The following is a 19,256-nucleotide window of genomic DNA, read 5'->3' on the forward strand; positions in this document are numbered from 1 at the left end:
GATACATGCATTTACTTAAGAGTAACTGCTCATCCATCCTTCTTTACCTCAAATTTGTATAGACAGTTTCTCTTTGTCCTTACTCTTTCATAATTCTTAATCTTTTTAAACCTGAAAATTGAAGGAATATAGTCAAAGGGAAACTGTTGTCTTTTATTTTAGCATTATATGTAATTCTGGAGTTACAAATATAAATATCTTTAATTGATAAATGTTGATTTGCTAACTTTATTTTCTGCTGTGACTGACTTTCTTATATTTTTTATTCTTTGGAATTTTTAAAATAACTATCAACCAGAATTGGAAGACGTTTAAACATCTCTTACTATCTTTCAAAGCCTAAATATAGTTTCTATAATATGTGTGTATGTATGTATACATACATACATATATTTGTTTATTTGAGAAACCAGTAATGAAGTTTTCAAAAGAAAAAAGAAAACCTTTTTTTAAAAAAGGATATATGAAACAGTTACAGAAATGGAGAAGGCCAAAATAAAAAATAATTCAGTGGGTTGGAAATCAAGTGTTTGTCTCTTTTTGTCTCTTTTAACACATTTAAAATAATTGGGGAGCCCTGGCCAGTGTGGCTCTGTTGGTTAGAGCATTTTCCTGTACACCAAAAGGTTGTGGGTTCAGTTCCTGGTCAGGGCACTTATATAGGTTGTAGGTTTGATCCCCAGTGGGGGAGCCTACGAGAGGCAACCAGTGGATGTTTCTCTCTCTCATCGATATTTCTCTCTGTCTCCCCCCCCCGCAAGCCACCCCCTTCTTTTCTTTCTAAAAAAGCAATTGAAAAATATCCTTGGGTGAGAGATTAAAATAAAATAATTGGGAAAAAAGGACAAGGAATAAAGAGAATTATAGCAATTAAATAAGATGTAGGGAAATTACAGATTTAGAGCTTTCTTCTGAAGTGTGTGCGTACATGTACGGGCTTGCATAAATATAAGCCTATAGATAAGGCTTTGCATAGGGAATAAAAATTTCAGCCTTAAAAGTTACAAAGTATGAATACTGTGGGACATTCTGTTTTTCTGTTACAGTTATTTTGTTTATTTTCTTTTACAGTGGCCATTCTGGAGAAGAAGTACAGTTATGCAGTAAGGCCATTAAGACATCAGATATTGACAATCCTGGCCATTTTGAGAAGCAGTATGAATCTAGTTCTTCTAGCACTCATAGTGATAGCAGCAGTGATAATGAGCAAGACTTTGTTTCCTCCATTCTGCCAGGAAACAGACCAAATGCAATGGGTGTAAGGCCACAGCTGCACCAAAAAAGCATGATGAAGAAGAAAGCTGGTCAGAAAGCTAACTTCAAGCAAGAAGACAAAGAACAAACAGTAATAGATGTCACTGAGCAGTTAAGCAATTGCAGATTAGATAATCAGGAGAAAGCTGCTGCTTGTGAACTTCCTTTACAGAAAGCAGATACTCAGATTTCTTCAAATAGTCCTTTGCGAGAAAAATTAGAAGCTTCTGAAATTTCTGAAAATAAATGCAGTAGTTCAGAAATAACTCTAGTAGGCATAAGTAAGAAAAGTGCTGAGCATTTTCAGAGGAAATTTGCCAAATCAAACCAAGTTTCCAGGTCAGCTGCTAGTTCAATGCAGGTGTGTCCTGAAGTTGCAAAGGCAAGCTTACTTAAAGTTCTTAAGGAGACTTTGATTGAGTGGAGGACAGAAGAAACTTTGAGGTTTTTGAATGGCCAGAATTATGCTTCAGCCCCTCTAGTTAAAGAAGATGAACTTGATGAAGATGACATAAACTCAGACCCAGATAGTCATTCTGGTGCCTTACAGGAATCTCAAGACAGCTTGGATGAGTCTTTGCCTTTTCGGGCCTCAGATACAGCCATTAAACCACTGCCAAGTTATGAGAGCTTGAAAAAAGAAACTGAAACATTAAACCTAAGGATCAGAGAGTTTTATAGAGGACGATACGTTTTAAATGAAGAAACCACCAAATCACAAGGCTCAGAAGAGGTATGTCTTAATGATAAATTTTCCATGTTGCTAACATAAGGAACACTCATCATAGCAAATCTTAGAGCAGGAAGAAAACTACTGAAGGGATCACTGTTAAATTTTCAGAAGGCTTCTTTAGTCGGTCAGGCTTTTGGTTTAAAATGCCATCTCCAGTATTGGCATTACTATTTTACAAAGAAGTTGAAGTTTTCCCCTGAAATTTTTCATCAATGTGGAACATTTTTCTCTAATGTAGAAATAGCCTAGAATTGTGGGACAGAATTTTCTTTAAACCTAGTTCTTCATATAATATGCAGAACCTCTGAAGAGGCTTGTTTTTTCTTTATTGGTATTTATGCTTTCAGATTTCTACAAGGGGTGTGTATCTTTGTGTATTATTTCCAGTGAGACTGTATATAGTGGAGTAGATTTACTAGTTGAATATTAAAATATTTGTATAATATTTGGAAAACATGCCCACTTAAAATATTATAAATGAAAATAATATATTAGAGGAGACTTACTGGGAAATAATAAACAGAGAGAAAATGGAAAGAGCACATTCAGATAAGACCTGTATTTGAATATGTGCTCTGTCATTTACTAGCTCTATGAAAAGGTAGTTTCTTGAGTTTGAGTGCATATCTGTAGATGGGACTATAAATAGCTTTTCTTGCTCAATTGTTAATGAGTTTTAAAGATAATATATGTAAATAATTTATCACAGTGCTTATATGTAATTGGTACTCAGTAAATAGTAGTTATGTGTAGAGACTGAATGTTTGCCACTGAGATTTAGGGAGATTTTTCTGTATTTCTAATAGCCAGTTTTGGTTGATACGTAGTTTGGGAAATTAAGTCATTTGACATGAAGAAGAGTAGGCAATATCCTGGTTTTAACCAGAAAACTTTGTTACTGAAGATTTCTGAGTAAATGTGACTAAATTTAATAACACACTTGGAGATTTACAAAGAAGGTGAAATGGAAATATAGTAAAATTTAGAGATTTTATTTTTCTACAGAATATTGCCTAAATGAGTACTGTATTTGAAATAACTTCAATTGTATTATTAGACAGTTTTTGACCCACTCATCTATAACTTTTATATTAAGCTTGGAGAAATATTGATTTCTGTCAGCTGCATAAACTGCCTTAGTACATAACTTGTTTTTATCATTTTTGTGCTTATAAGCCTTAAGGAAAAATTAATCCCTGGAATTTGACTGCTCCTGTGCCTCACAACATTACAGAACTTTTTCATTGGAGTATAATGCAAATAATAAGTGTACAGCTCATTGAATTATCACAAATGAACACTACCCAGGCTGAGAAATTTGAGTGAACCAGAGCCCCACAGTGTCTCCAACTAGCCATTACCTCTTTCCAAAATGAATGACTATTATAATAGCACAGATATTTTTCCAATTTTGAATGATATGTAAATGTGTTCACACAGTATGTATTTTTTGGTGTCCAATTTGGTTCATGCAACATTATGTTCATGAATCATTTGTGTTATTGCCTATAACTCTGGTTTTGTTCTTTTATTGCTGCATAGTATTCCATTATAGGAATGTACCACAATTTATATACATTAATGAGCATTTAGGATGTTTTAGTTTGGGGCTGTTATGAACTGCTGTTATGAACTTTCTTATATATTTCTTTCCTATTATATGTGCTTTTCTGTTGGGTATCTCTTTAGGACTGGAATTTCTGGGTCATAATGTATGAGTATATGCACCCATACTAGATAATGACAAATGGTTTTCCGAAATGATTGTGGCAGTTTATATTCTACTACCACAGTCTGAGAATTTCCATTACTCCACACTTGATATTGTTAGCTTTTAACATGCTGGTGATATTGCTTTCTGGTTACATTTCTTTGATGAGTAATGAGCTAAGCACTGTTTCATTTGCTTACTGACCATTTCGATAGTCTCTTTTGTGAAGTGCCTACTTGATTCTTTTTTCCATTTACCTGTTGAATATATCTAGGTGTTTTTTTCTTATTGATCTGTAGGATTTATTTTTTCTTTTTTTTTAAATTTTTTTTACAGTAGTTCCAATTTTTTTCCCCTTTGCTCCCCTCTACTCAGTAACCCCCTACACTCCAGCAATCTCACCCCCCCCGCCTTAGTTCATGTCCATGGGTCGTGCATATAAGTTCTTTGGCTTCACCTTTTCCTATATTATTCTTAACATCCCCCTGTCTATTTTATACCAACCGATTATGCTTCTTAATCCCTGCACCATTTCCCCATTTCTCCCCTTCCCGCCTCCCAGCTGATAACCCTCCAAATGATCCACATACCTATGATTCTGTTCCTATTCTGGTTTGCTTAGTTGGATTTTTTTATTTTTTAGATTCAATTGTTGATAGTTGTGAGTTTGTTGTCATTTTAATGTTCATAGTTTTGATCTTCTTTTTCTTAAGTCCCTTTGACATTTCATATAATAATGGCTTCGTGATGATGAACTCCTTTAGCTTCACCTTGTCTGGGAAGCACTTCATCTGCCCTTCCATTCCAAATGATAGTTTTGCTGGATAGAGTAGTGCTGGTTGCAGGTTGCCTTTCATCACATTGAATACTGCTTACAAAGTGTCCCTTGAGAAATCAGCTGATAGTCCTATAAGCACCCCCCTGTAGGCAACTCTTCACCTCTCTCTTGCTGCCCCCAGGACTCTCTTTATCTTTCACCTTTGGCATCTTAATCATGATGCGTCCTGGTGTGGTCCCCTCTGAGCCCAGCTCACCCGGGACCCTCCGTGCTTCCCAGAACTGTATTTCCATCTCCTTCACAAAATTTGGGAATTTTTCCTCATTTTTAAAAATTTTTGCTTCCTCATTCTGCACTGGTTGACCTTCTTTTGTTTATGTTCCAAATCATTGATTTGAACCCCGGTTTCCTTCCCTTCACCATTGGTTTTGTGTGGATTTTCCTTCATTTCAGTTAGCATAGCCTTCACTTCTTCTCTTATGCGTTTGCCATACTCAAGCACATCTGTCAAGCCTGTGAGCATCTTTATTACTAGTGTTTTGAACTCTGCATCTGTTAGGTTGTCTATCTCCTCATCTGTTAGGTTGGCTATCTCCTCCTCGCTTAGTTCTCCCACTGGAACCTTGATCCGTTCCCGCTTTAGGACCATATTTCTCTGTCTCCTCCTTCTGACAAGCTCCTGTGTTTATTTGCCTCCGCGTCCCAGGTAGAGCTGTCACTCCTATTATGTTGTAAAGGCCAGAGCCGTAGGTATTCATCAGTACAGGGCAATCTGTTTCACCAGGTTGTGGCGCTGTTTGTGGGGGGGGGGGTCTGAGAGGGAACAATGCTGCAAGCTCAGCACTTGCCCCTTTTCCAGGCGCTTCTCCCACTTCCACACTGAACTGGCTGCCGCACCTCTAGCTGCTGCCCTGGCCGTCGTTCCCAGAGTGGGTGGGTCTGCGGATGTTCTAGGACCGCGGTGCCCTTTAAACAAGCAGACTCTGCTGAGAGACTGGCAGTTTCTACCTCTACTCCAACCCCAACTGGTCTGCACAGTCAGAAGCAATGAGGCTTGATTTTCCCCGATGCTGGGACCGTGGACTTCAAGATCTGGTGAGGGGCTGGGAATGCTCCCCAGGTGTCCCTCCTGACTTTAAAACGTGTGACTGCGCTTTCTGCCTGCCTGCTGCTGCCGCCGCTGCTGCTGCTGCCACCACCACATCGTGTCCTCTCTGCCTCGACTCTGCCCTTCCTACCTGTCTGGATGAGTATTTCTTCTTTATATCTTTGTTTGCTAGACTTCCATGCAGCTCAGTTTTCTGGAACTTCTGGTTGTTTCTAGTTTTGAGGTAGTTGTATTCCTTCTTAGTTGTGGAGGGAGATGCAGTGTGTCTGTCTACACCTCCATCTTGGCCGGAAGTCTGATCCGTAGGAATTTTTTATGTGTTCAGGATTCAGGCCCATTTTTAATAGTTATGTGTATTGTGAATACTACCTTTCACTCTGAGATTTGCCCTTTCACTCTTATTACTTGTGTCTTCAGTGTTAGTTACTTCTTTAAGAAATATTTGCTTAGCCCAGGTTATTTAATCTTCTAGAGGCTTTGCTGTTTTTCCTTTCACATTGAGATCTGCAGTTCATTTCAGCATGATTTTTGTTTATTGTGAGTATAGGTCAGATTTCATTGTTTTCCTTTTGGGAAATGTGTGCACATCAGAGTTTGAGAAGCACTGTTGATTTTTTTGTTTGTTTGCTCACTCCATCAGAGGTGGAAGAGGTAGCTCAAAATCTCTTACCATAATTATGGGTTTATTATTTCTCCTTTTAGTTTTATGAATTTTATTTTTAACATTTTGAGACCATGTTATTGGGTGCAAATGTAAGATTTTAAGTCTTTCTTGAAAATTGAATCTTTAGCATCATGAAGTAACCTTTTTCTACATTGATTTTTTTTTCCCCGTTAGTCTACTTTGTTGACACTAGCATTCTTTATTAATATTTTCAAGGACTATCTTATTTTATAATCTAGGGTGATAACCTTTATCCTTTATTTGGAGGATTTAGTCCATTTTCATTTAATGTCATAATTGATATAATTGGGTTTAAATTTACCATCTCACTCATTGCTTGTTGCTTTCTTGCATTTCACCTGTTCTGTGTTCCCCTTTCTTGCCTTTTTTACTTCTTTGTATTAAATATAATTATTCCATTTTTACCCTCTATTAGCTTCTTACATATTTTTTGGCTAGTTGTCAAGTGGTTACCCTTAAGATTAAAACCTGAATCTTTGTCTTATTAATGTCTAATGTAACTTAATACTTTTATTGCTTGCTGGACAATTAGAACTTTAACTTCATTTGCCCCCTCTTATATGCTTTTGTGGTATACTTTTGTTTTCTCTACATTTTAAATCCTACAAAATTATTTATAGTCAATATTCAGTTGGATTTGTGTAGTTAATTACTCTTTCATTGTTTTTCATTTCTTACTGCATCTCCATTCTTCCATCTGGGATCATTTGCCTTAGACCTAAAGAATATCCTTTGTTTCTATTAGTGCCAGTTTGCTAGTGATGAATTTTCTCAGTTTTTATTTGTAGCAAAAAAATATTCATTTCACTTTTACTTTTGAAAGGTATTTTCCTGGATATTGAATTCTAGGTTAGCAATTATTTTCTTCCAGCCCATTGAAAATATTCCTTGTCTTTTGGCTTCCATTTATTTCTCTATTGCTGCTTGGTTTTTTTTTTTTTTGTTTTGTTTTGTTTTGTTTGTTTTGTTTTTTTCTTTTTTGCAAATATTGTGTTTTCTTTAGCTACTTTTAAGACTTTTTTTCTTTTGGTTTCCCTCAATTTTAAAATGCTTTGCATAGGTGTGATTATATTTGTTCTTTTAGCTGTTGTAGTACTTGAATCTGTGACTTAATGGAAAACTCTCAAATATTATCAAATACTCCATTATAGATATGTTAGGCTTTTTCACTGTATCTTCTTTGTCTCTTATATTTTTCGGTGCTTTGGATTATGTGGAGGAGGGGAGAGGGGTGTTGGGTGTGACTGTGCTTCATTCTGGATATTTTCCAAGTCAGCATTCTCTCTTCAGTTAAATCTGTCCACTGAGCTCTTTTAAATACTATAGTTTTCAGTTTTAGGATTTTCCTTTGGCTCTATCATATAGTTTTGAGTTCTCTGCTAAAATTTTCTTGTTATTTCTTTGAATATATTTAACACAGTTATTTTAAATAAGCTGGTAACTTCATTATCTGGATTTCCTGAGAATTGATTTCTATGGGCTAATGTTTCAGATTTTGATTATATTGTCTTATTCTTTCATTTATTAAAAGTTGCTGGGATAACTTGAAACCCAGGCTGATGTTATCTTCCTATACAATGGATGTATGTTTGCTTCTGGCAGCTGATCTGTGGCAGTCCCAAGTCACCTTAATCCAATCAGAAATTAAGATGATTTGAAGCTGGGCTTCATTCCTTATAAGATCCTGTCTATTTCCTGTTCATTCTTCCTCCTAGAGTTTGATCCTTCAAAGTCCTGGTCTCAGACATGGGGGTGTTACTAGTGCCTCTTCCTTCTTGGCATGCCCCAAACTCTGGTGTTTAGAGAAGCAGTCCTCGGGTTCTCAGTATCTAAATAGCTGCTTCTGAAATTAGTCAGTGGCCTCTCTGGAACTACCTTCTCCAGAACCTCAGGCCATAATTCTTTACTGCCTTGTCAGCAATCTGATGCTTTCAAACAAATGTGGGTTTTTTTCCCAGCTTTTTCAGTTCTCAGCAGGAGTAGTGGTTTGAATTATCTTGTGTGCCACTTCTAGAAGTGGAATACCCCACAGTATATTTATAGTATATGCTGATTTTAATCTTTAAATCCCCTAATTTATATAGTATTTAGCAGTTTACAGAGTCTTTTTGTAGATATTTAGTGTTTGTTTCTTCACACACATGAGGAAATGCTCAAAAGAGGGCAAATGACTCAAGTTCACATCAGCCTGATGACTGAACTGATACTGAAATTTAAATCTTATAATTTTCAAGTTTAGTTTTTATTCTACTATATCACAGGTATTAACTTTTGTGTTTTATGTTCATTGTTCTTATCAAAGGAAGACTGTAAATTCACAACTTTGTTTTGTTTTGTTTAAAAATGCTATTCAGCATGATCCCACCTTTCCACTGATAGATTCAAGTTCTCAGAACCAGATTAGAAAACGCATCGTCCTTGAAAAATTGAGTAAAGCGTAAGTATGTATTTGTCATTCCACTTTTACAATTCTTTTAAATTAACTTGGTTATTGTGGGTTTATAATTTATAGTTGTTATCATTGACTTTTGAACAGTGAAGTATAATGTGAAAAATTTACATGAATTTCTTCACCTGAGAAATTCAGTTCAGCTTTTTAAGATATCCTACCAAGGAAATATTGAATTTAAATTTTGTGAACAGGAGGCACATAGTGAAGAGGAAGATTGAGATTATGGGAGTAGAAAACCAAGCTACCTCACTTTAATTTAATAATCCACTGAAGTCAGGGAAAAAAATATCAAAGCTAGACCCATTTAAATACTGATTTGTGGTAAATGTGTCACATCAGTTTCACATGTGAATGAGACTTACAAAGTTTTGACGGTCTATTAACTCATTCTACATATGTATTCATCAAATAATTTCACACTCAGCAACTTGAGTTTTTGTTCAACTCAACTTTGCACTTTATTTTTAAGCTTCCCATGGTGGAAATTGCTTTTCTTGTAATTAACCCAGTTATAAATGACATTTTAAAATTACAGTTTTGGTTTCTCTTTTAAAAGATGCTTAAAAACCTTTTTTCCAGAGGTGTGAGAGCTGTTTTAACTCTTCAGCCTGCATTTTCTTTCTTTAACAGAAAAGATGGAAAGATGTTTTCAGTCATTGCTTAAGGTGTTGTGCATGTAGAGAAGTCTTAATTTTGTAGTTGTTCAGAAATAAAAATTCATTTTTTTGGAAGCTAATATTTTGAGCAGCAGCTTACTCTAACTTTTACATTTTTTAAAATTTATTATTATTATTTAGATTTTATTTATTTTTAGAGAGAGGGGAAGGGAGGGAGAAAGAAAGGGAGAGAAACATTGATGTGTGAGATATACATCAATTGGTTGCCTCTCACACATCCCCAACTGGGGACCTGGCCTGCAACCCAGGCATGTGCCCTGACCAGGAATCGAACCAGCAACCTTTCGGTTTACAGGCTGGCGCTCAGTCCACTGAGCCACACCAGCCAGAGCAGTTTTACATTTTAAATAAACCTTTAAAATAGTATTTATTGAGTGTCTTTTATATGTTAGGTTCTTCATATATGATAAATCTGTTATTTTGCCTTTTTTTATTTCTCATACATTTGTTTCTGTTAAATATTAGGTTAGAAAACAGTGCAAGTCACAGTCTCTCTGATTCCTAGAACAAGAAGGTATCAATCCTTGACTTTCGTTACACAGTTTTTGAAAGTTAGAATGGATTATCCATACTGGTATATAATCAGTAGATAGAGATTTATCTGAAAATAGTTTTCTAGAATTTTTAGCTAATTAAAGTACCCAATTTTTAAATTTAAGACCACATAGACATATCATTGAAAAAAATTCTGTTCCTTCTGGGTTTTGGCTGCAACAGAGGACACCAAAAGGAACCCTGCTAGAAGACCAAATTATTGAAATTAACACAAGAACTGAATTTGAGAAGAGGTGGAATAGCTTAAAAGCACAAGAACACTGAAAACAAAATAATTATGGTGACATAGGGATTTTTTTTGTTGGTTGGTTGGTTGTTTATAAAAGCAGTTGAGTTTTTTCTCATCATAAAACTAAGACTTATTTGGTTCCTGATTGGAACAAACAATTGCAAAAGGGCATTTTTTAGATGATCAAAGAAAATAAAACATGTACAGGTATTAGATGATATTAAGGAATTATTAATTTGGAATAGTAAGGATTATTAATTATTATGATAACTTTATTGTGGTTGTATAAGAAAATGCCTTTGTATTTAGAGATACCTAAGAAATACTTACAGGTCTAATTACATGATGTCAGGGATCCACTTTAAAATATTACAGCGAAAACAAGGAAGGGAGAAAAAAAAATGAAGCATATGTAACAATATAGTAGAATAGATATATGAGGTCATTATTGCTATTCTCTATTTTGGAACATGTTTGAAACTTTCATAATAAGTTTTAAAAAGAAAAGCAGTACATACTTACTGCAGAAGGTTCAAGCGTTACAAAATGGTATAAAGAAGGAAGTTACAATCACCTGTAATCCCACAACTCAGTAGTTAACCACAAGTAATATTTTTATTTTATCCTTGACATATGTAATATGTCACATATGTAATATATGTTTATATATTCATTTCCCTTGGTTCCTTCTATTGTAGAATAAGCCTGAAAGAAATGAAACATTTGATATATACTATGTATTATATACAATAGCATTGTATAATATTTACGCTTTTGTAAAAATGGGACAATACTCTGCATTTTTCATTTAACATTTACCATGAATATGTTTCCACATTAAAAAAATAGATCCACATTATCATTTTAAATGTTTTATTATATTCCATTATCTGGGTATATCATAATTTATTAGGCCAATCATGTGTTGATGAACATTTGTTTCAGTTTTTCACTACTAAAAAACTCCTGTAACAAGCATCTTTTTAATGTTTACATAATGACTTCTGTAGGATAATTTTTTTGAAGGAAAAAAAAAAAAGCTAGTGGGTCAAAGAGTATACACATTTAAAATGTTATTGTAGCCTTGGCTGGTATGGCTCAGTGGATTGAGCATGTGCCTGGGTTGTGGGCCAGGTCCCCAGTTGGGGGTGTGTGAGAGGCAACCACACACTGATGTTTCTCTCCCTCTCTTCCTCCCTCCCCTCTCTCTAAAAATAAATAAATAAATAAATAAAATGTTATCGTGTATTGTCAACTTGCGCTCTCAAAATGTACCAATTTTTATTCCCACTATAAGGCTCTAATAATGAGAAACATACCACACTCCCAAATTTGGCCATTTTGAGGGCAGTTCCTCTGGCATTATGTTCTATTTGGGCTAATATTTGAAAGTAAAAAGGTAAGAAAACTAGATATAAAATAATATTTTTTATATTTCAGTGCCTCAGACTGTATATACACATATATTACACATATGTCAAGGATAAAATTAAAATATTAATTGTGGTTACTGTTGAATGTGGGGTTATTATGAACTATTTCCTCATGACTTCTCACCAGTCATAACCTAGCTTAACTGCCCCCATCTAAGTGCCATTGTTACCTGTGGAAAATCCAGACTTAGGCAAGACCTACTACCCCCCCCCCAAAAAAAATCTATATAATTAAATTATATTTTGAAAGAAATGTAATTTTTTTTATTTTCAGATTGCCTGGACTTTTGGGGCCTCTTCAGATTACATTAGGAGATGTTTATACACAACTTAAAAATCTTGTCCAAACTTTCAGGTTGGTGTTAATATTATGATTTTTCTTCTCAGTTATTTTAACTTTTAATGTGATTGCCTAGAAGAATCCATAGGTAGACTAATTCTTGAAGAAAGTGACTTACCTGTAGTGTCTTAGATCTAAATACGGTGTCTGTTTTCTCCACCACTAAACCACATTACTTCTGTCTTTTATTAAATGCAGTCCTTTATTCACTCAAATCTTAATATATTTGGCTTTGGGTAGTTTTATTTATAGAATAACCTAAAACTATGAAGGAAAATGATATTAAGACACAAAGATAGTTAGCCAGCAGTATCTTGGATCTTAGTGAATTAGTAAATACATATCAGATGACCAGCACTATGCTAGGCACCATGGGCAACACAGAAGAAGTGCTGTGCAATGTTAAATTACCCACCCTCAAGGAAGAACTTCCCTGTGAGAAGATAAGGAGAGTACAGTGAACAGTACAAAACAGTGGATAATTTAATATTGAATCATGGAACAGATTTGAAGTGATAAGAAGGACAAAGAAAGGAAGAATAGATAATATTAAATGTGAAGTAGAGCAGTTGGGATATTTCTAAAACTATCAAGGTAGACATTCAACTAGGCTAAGCCTAGATTCTCTACGAAGAAACATAGGGACAGGTCTCTAAATCCCTATTAGTAGAGGTGTATCAAATATACATTTTGGCCAAATGCCAGTGACAAAATATGAAAATCAATATTTGCCTGTGCTGAAGCCAGATAGCACTAACATAGAATGAATTTCTAGGGTAGGAGAATCATTTCACCCCAAAAATTAATTATTATAGTTTATTGTTGTCAACAGTGGTAGTAAGATTTTTAAAAAGTTTAAGATTGTAATACATGAACAATTTCTTCACACTGCGAGTTAAGATTTCTCTTGCAGTCACTGTACTGTATATCAGAAATACCAAATAGATATTAACTTACAACTAGCACACTTAATAATATTGCTAAGGTATTTTTCAATAAGATATTTAGTAGAAGGGACTAAGATTCATAATTTAGGCAAATCTCGAAATTTCTTCATCTCCAGGTACAGGGAAGGATCATGTATAACATTTCACATTATAAATGTTTAGCCATCATAGACTCAAGACTATAGGAGTTGTTGTCTTTAATACATTCTTGTAGAGTCTTTATTATTTTGATTAGAGATTATATTTGGATCATTGCATGAGTGTTGTTTACATAATTTATTTTTCTGACTCGTTATATTTTGAGGGAACATTGTTTTTAGTTCATCATCACAAGATGTGAAGAACTCCACAATAGGATTTTTTATTGAAAGATTTAAGACTTAAATGTAAATGCAGTTCTTAAATGTCATTTTCTGTAATATAAATGCTAGTACATAGTACAGTTCTGCAAAGATTGAATCATAAAATTAATATTATTCTCTTACATTATTTGAATTTTTATAAACATTTTTCCAAGATACAATGTTCTTGAAAAAGTAACTTATTAAATATATTGTAGTATTAATGGTCAATCTGTTCTGCTGAGTAATAGAAAATTTGTACTGTTTTGTACATAGAATTAACAATTTTTACAAACATCATTAATTACTGCAGCATTTTATTCTGCTATTGACTGATAAACACGTAAGGACATTTTCACTTCATTTCATCTAAGTGAATGTTCAGGTAATAATAGTAAACCTGAATGACATGATTGTTCTAGTTACTGAGATTGTTACACTCATTAAATATCATGGAAGCGAGACTTCCGGCCAAGATGGAGGCCTAGACAGACATACTGCGTCTCCCTCCACAATTAAGAAAGAATACAGCTGCCTCAAAACTAGAGACAACCAGAAGTTCCAGAAAATCGAGCTGCATGGAAGTCGAACAAACAAAGATATAAAGAAGAAATACTCATCCAGACAGGTAGGAGGAGTGGAGCTGGGGCCGTGGCAGTAGCAGCAGGCTGCCAGAAAGCGCAGTCACACATTTTAAAAAGTCAGGAGGGACATCTGGGGAGCACTTGCAGCACCAGACCAGACCACGCAGCTCACGATCCCATCGCCGGGTAAAAGAAAGCCTCAAGCTTCTGCCTGTTCAAACTGGTGGGTGTTGGGGCGGAGGAAGAAACTGCTGGTCTGTCAGCAGAGTCCACTTATTTAAAGGGCCCCCACAGTCATAGAACGTCCGCAGACCCACCCACTCTGGGAACGACAGCCAGGGAAACAGCTAGAGAGGCACTAGTCCCATATGGAAGTGAGAGAAGTGCTTAGAAAAGGGGTGAGTGCTGAGCAAGGGACATTGTTCCCTCTCAGACCCCTCTCCCACATGCAGTGCCACAATGTGGTGAAACAGGTCGCCTGCTACTGATGAGAAACCTAAGGTTCCGCCCCTTACAATGTAACAGGAGCAAAAGCTGTACCTAAGACACAGAGGCAAACAAACACAGGAGCCTGTCAAGATGAGACAGAGAAGTATGGCCAAAAGGAAGAAAGGATCACGGTTCCAGTGGGGGAACTAAGTGATGAGGAGATAGCCAACCTAACAGATGCAGAGTTGAAAACACTGGTGATAAATATGGTCACAGGCTTGAAGATATGCTTAAGTATAGCAAATGCACAAGGGAAGAAGTGAAGACTATGCTAAATGAACTGAAGGAAAATCCACACAAAACCAATGGTGAAGGGAAGCAAATTGGGGTTCAGATCAATGATTTGGAACATAAGGAGGAAAATTATAGTCAACCAGTACAGAACGAGGAAACAAGAATTGAAAAAAATGAGGAGAGGCTTAGGAACCTCTGGGACAACTTCAAACATGCCAACATCCAAATCGTAGGGGTGCCAGAGGAGAAGAGGAAGAGCAAGAAAATGAAAACTTAAGTGAGAAAATAATGAAGGAAAACTCCCCATATTTGGCAAAGGAAATAGACATACAAGTCCAGGAAGCACAGAGTGCCAAACAAGCTAGATCCAAAGAGGACCACAGCAAGACACATGGTAATTAAAATGCCAAAGGTGAAAGATAAAGAAAGAATCTTAAAAGTAGCAAGAGGAAAGCAGAGTTACCTACAAAGGGGTGCCTGTAAGACTTCAGCTGATTTCTCAAAAGAAACTTTGCAGGCAAGAAGGGACTGGCAAGAAGTATTTAAGGTGATGAAAAGCAGGGACCCACAACCAAGGTGACTCTATCCAGCAAAGCTATCATTTAGAATGGAAGGGCAGATAAAGTGCTTCCCAGACAAGGTAAAGCTAAAGGAGTTCATCATCACCAAGCTTCACCCTTTCCTATATTATTCTTAACTTGCCCCTGTCTATTTTGTACCAACCAGTTATGCTTCTTAATCCCTGCACCACTTCCCCATTTCTCCCCCTTCCGCCTCCCAGCTGATAACCCTCCAAATGGTCCTCATACCTATGATTCTGTGCCTGTTCTGATTTGCTTAGTTGGATTTTGTTCTTAATTTTTAGATTCAATTGTTGATAGTTGAGTTTGTTGTCATTTTATGTTCATAATTTTGATCTTCTTTTTCTTAAGTAAGTCCCTTTGACATTTTATATAATGGCTTGGTGATGATGAGTGCCTCCCGTACACACCCTGACTGGGAATTGAACCCATAACCTTTTGGTGTACCCAGACGACACTCCAAACAACTGAACCACCTGGCCAGGACAGGCCACTCACGTTTTATCTATGCAGCCCCATATTCAACATCCTCTCATCTGTATAATTTTGAAGCAAATCTCAGACAACGTATCATTTCAGCAAGGCTTTATTTTAATGCAAATAATGCAGAAAGTAACTGAAAAGAACTTACACAACAGTCATAAACTATTATTTTACCACCTTTTCCTATCATTTCTGTTGTGTAAGCTGATCAATGTTTTTTAAGGATCATGTTTCTCTCTCTCTCCCTCTCCCCTGCCCTTTCCCTCCCTCCACGCATCTCTCCCTCTCTCCCTCTCCCCCTTTCTTTCTACCCCCTCCCTCCCCCATCTCTCTTCTTCTGTCTCTCCCTCTCTCACCCCCCTTCCCCACCTTCCTTGCACTGTCTCTAAAATCAATAAAACATATCTGTCAGGGCAGCCTTGCTCTGAGAAATCACCCGGAGACCACTGTGGGATCAGGCAATGTGTTTACTGAGGGGAAAGGGGGGAAGAGGAGAGGCAGCTCCCGGACCAACTCAAGGGCCCATAGGAGCAAGGGAATAGGGAGAAAGGGAATGGGGAATGGGGACTCCAGGTCCTCGTCGTGGGCCCGTAGGAGCAAGGGAATAGGGGAGGGTGATTCCCGGTCCTCTTCCTGGACCCATAGGAATTGCCACCAACACTTCTGCAGGCACCTTTTTTATACACGTTTCGGTAAGGGGGAGTTTGCTTATTGACATATTCAGTAGGTCATTTACATTTCGTTGCTTTCCCCCTCCCACACCAGCTTAGTTTACATATCGGGCTAAGTCTATTAGCATTTCCTCTGGGAAAGTTTCAGTCCAACATATTTTTTGGGAATTGCTAAATTCAGGGCCAGGTTGATTACCAAAATCCAGGTGTACATGATCTGACAATATCCTCAGGTGAGGATTTTAAAAAAATGACCAGGAGTTGATAATTCTTAAAGTAGTGAAGTAGTGATGAATATGTGGTAGTATATTTTATATTCTCTCTACTTTTATATATGTTTAAATTTAATAAAAAGCTTGGGGAAAATAAGCCTCCAAAGCATTATTCTGGTGTAGGGGATGTTATAAAACCCTTGATGTTAATTTATTTTTCAAATCATTTTGGTACCTGCAGGTAAAAATCTATAGCTTTAATAAAAATTGCTTAAATTGACTGCTGCTTTTTAGGAAAATGTTGATTACTTCGAGTACAGAATGACCTCTGGTAAGATAACTCATTTTGGGTCTTCAGATTCTGGCAGGACAACTTCAGCCAGTATATGACTATTTGTAGGGTAGGGCTTATAAGTGAAGTCTGAAAAAATGCCATATTGATGAGAGATCATCTTTTTGGTCAATACTGAAATACTAGCAGTGGAAAAGAGTTGACATAAATAACCATATCCTTCTCTTTGAAATGATAACGGGAAATTGTAGAACAGTAATTCTCAAGCCAGTTGTGCATCAAGATTACCTGGGGACCTTTTAGTAACTACAGATGCTTGGCTCCACCCCTGCAGATTGTTTCATTTGATTATGATTGGGCTCAGAGAGTAGTATTTTTTAAAAGATCCCCCCTGCCCCCGTGACTCTTATGTGCAGCCAGAATTGAAAGCCTGTGAGAACTTAAACATCAAGCAGCTTTTTCAGCTATTGAAAGTGTCTGTCCCTGGTGACTAGAGCTGTCCTTCCCACTTAATTGCATCACAATCATTTATTCGGAATGTTACGTGGATTTACTTGTCACAGTGGTTCCATTTCTGGATAATAATTCACTGTCCTAAGTGTTGACTCAAGGTACTTTTCTAAATCAGTTTTGAATTAAAATTATATTTTGACACAAAAGTTCTTCATCAATGATAAACCTTTTTCCTATATCTGTATTGAATTTCAAATTATATTTTAAAACTGTGCTTTTTTTTTCATTTATGTATTATCACTCAGACAATAGTAAATATGTTCATTTAGCAACTGTGCTTGAAATTATTTTGATTCAGCAAAAGAAAAATAGGAGAGCAAGTAAATTTTGCGAGTCTTTAACTAGAAGTCGTCGGCAGCCGTCCGTCTCGAGAGACGATGGTGTAGCTTCTTAAGAGTCCATCTGCACCGCCGAGAATGGCTGTGCAGTCCGACTCGGGAGTGACATGGTATCTGTCTCCTCCCGTGTTGAATCGACATCTTGCGATGACGCTGAAGCTACAGAGCCTGGGCAGGGTAATATGGAGGGTCTGCTATTGCCCATGCAGCAGACCCCCCCTCTCTTCGCAGCTGAAGGGTCCAAGGGAAAGACGGAATCGATACAGCTTGGGTTCAGGTGCGCCGCAGGAGTTGCCGGTGTTGATCACAACATCAAACCGCCTTAGGGACTCCGGCTCCGGATTTTCTGTCGGGGTTTACTCCCTTAGCCTTTCCCCTGAAGAGGTATGCCGCAAGGCAGCGGAGGTTTTTTGGAGTCAGAGTTTTCCTTCTCTGATGTACCCTGACTGGAAGATCGAACCAGCGACACTTAGCTTGCAGGCCGACGCTCAATCCACTGAGCTAAACCAGCCAGGGCTTTAACTAGAAGTATTTGAAGTGAAAGCAAGGGCCTTGTATTTTCCTTGGTGCCTGAAATAGTGGTTTAGATAGAGCAGGCATGCAGTGCTTTTTTGCTGAATAAGAAATTAATGAAATCTTAAACATGTCTCAACTTTGGAGGATTTGACTGCAATAGAAAAGGAAATTTCTGCTTAACTATATTTGCCATTTTTCTTCTTACATGCTATGTTTTGACCTTTTTTTGTTAGGTGCTCGATTCTCTTTTACTACAGACAAAGCAGTGAACAAAACACAGAAATTCCTTCTCATAGAACTAGTCTAATAAAGAGGATATGTAAATTTTTAAAAACAATATATGTATTATTATGTGGTGATATGCCCTTTCCCTTTCCCAGTTCATTCTCCTTTCCTCCCCAGAAGCAGGGAAAGGGAATAGTACTGAAGATGGAAGAAGTTGTAATTTTAAATAGGGTGGTCAGGGAATACCTCATTGAGAAGTTGCCATTTGTATAAAGATTTAAAAGTTGGTGAGAGAGAAAGCCATGTTGTTATCTGTAAAAATATATCAGACCAGAAATAGCAGGTGCACAGGCTCCGGAGCAGGAGCAGGCCTGGTGTTTTCACAAAACATTAAGGATGCTGGTGAGGGTGGAGAAATGAGCAGAGGCAGAGGTACAATGAGATATGGTCAGACAATATAGGGTAGGGAGTGAGTATGGTATAGATTATACAGGCCTTGCAGCCGTGGTCATTCTTTTGACTCTTACTGAGATGGAGAGCAGTTGGTAGATTCTGAACAGAGGAATGACAGCATCATGCTGGCTGATGATTTGAGAATTAAAATAGATGGGCAGAGGGAGTAAGACCTTTTAGGATGCTGTTTTGGTAATCTAGGTAAGAAATGATGTGGACCAAGGTGAAAGCAGTGAAGTAATAAGTAATCAGATTCTTTTTTAAAGAAAGAACCATCAGGACTTGATGACTTGTTAGACATGGGACATGAAGAGAGCCAAGTTTGTCTTGAGCATCTGGATTCTGGAAGGATTGGGTAGCCATTTACTGAGGTGTAGCTATGTGCAGGAGGACGGGTTTGTGAGGAGAAAGATGAGGAGCTC

At 36.9% G+C, this 19,256-nt stretch overlaps 1 protein-coding gene across 1 annotated transcript in view; it reads left to right on the forward strand.

Annotated features, from left to right (window-relative positions):
* Positions 1-19,256, forward strand: part of RPAP2 (RNA polymerase II associated protein 2) — a 112,604-nt gene that overhangs the window by 27,134 nt on the left and 66,214 nt on the right. Inside the window, 3 exon segments of the mRNA XM_090268286.1 lie at positions 1,072-1,987; positions 8,624-8,706; positions 11,890-11,970. Coding sequence (XP_090124412.1) covers positions 1,072-1,987; positions 8,624-8,706; positions 11,890-11,970 — 1,080 coding nt within the window.

The sequence above is a fragment of the Furipterus horrens genome, unplaced genomic scaffold (genome assembly GCF_987537825.1).
Source record: "Furipterus horrens unplaced genomic scaffold, mFurHor1.1.pri manual_scaffold_3, whole genome shotgun sequence".
Lineage (NCBI taxonomy): Eukaryota > Metazoa > Chordata > Mammalia > Chiroptera > Furipteridae > Furipterus > Furipterus horrens.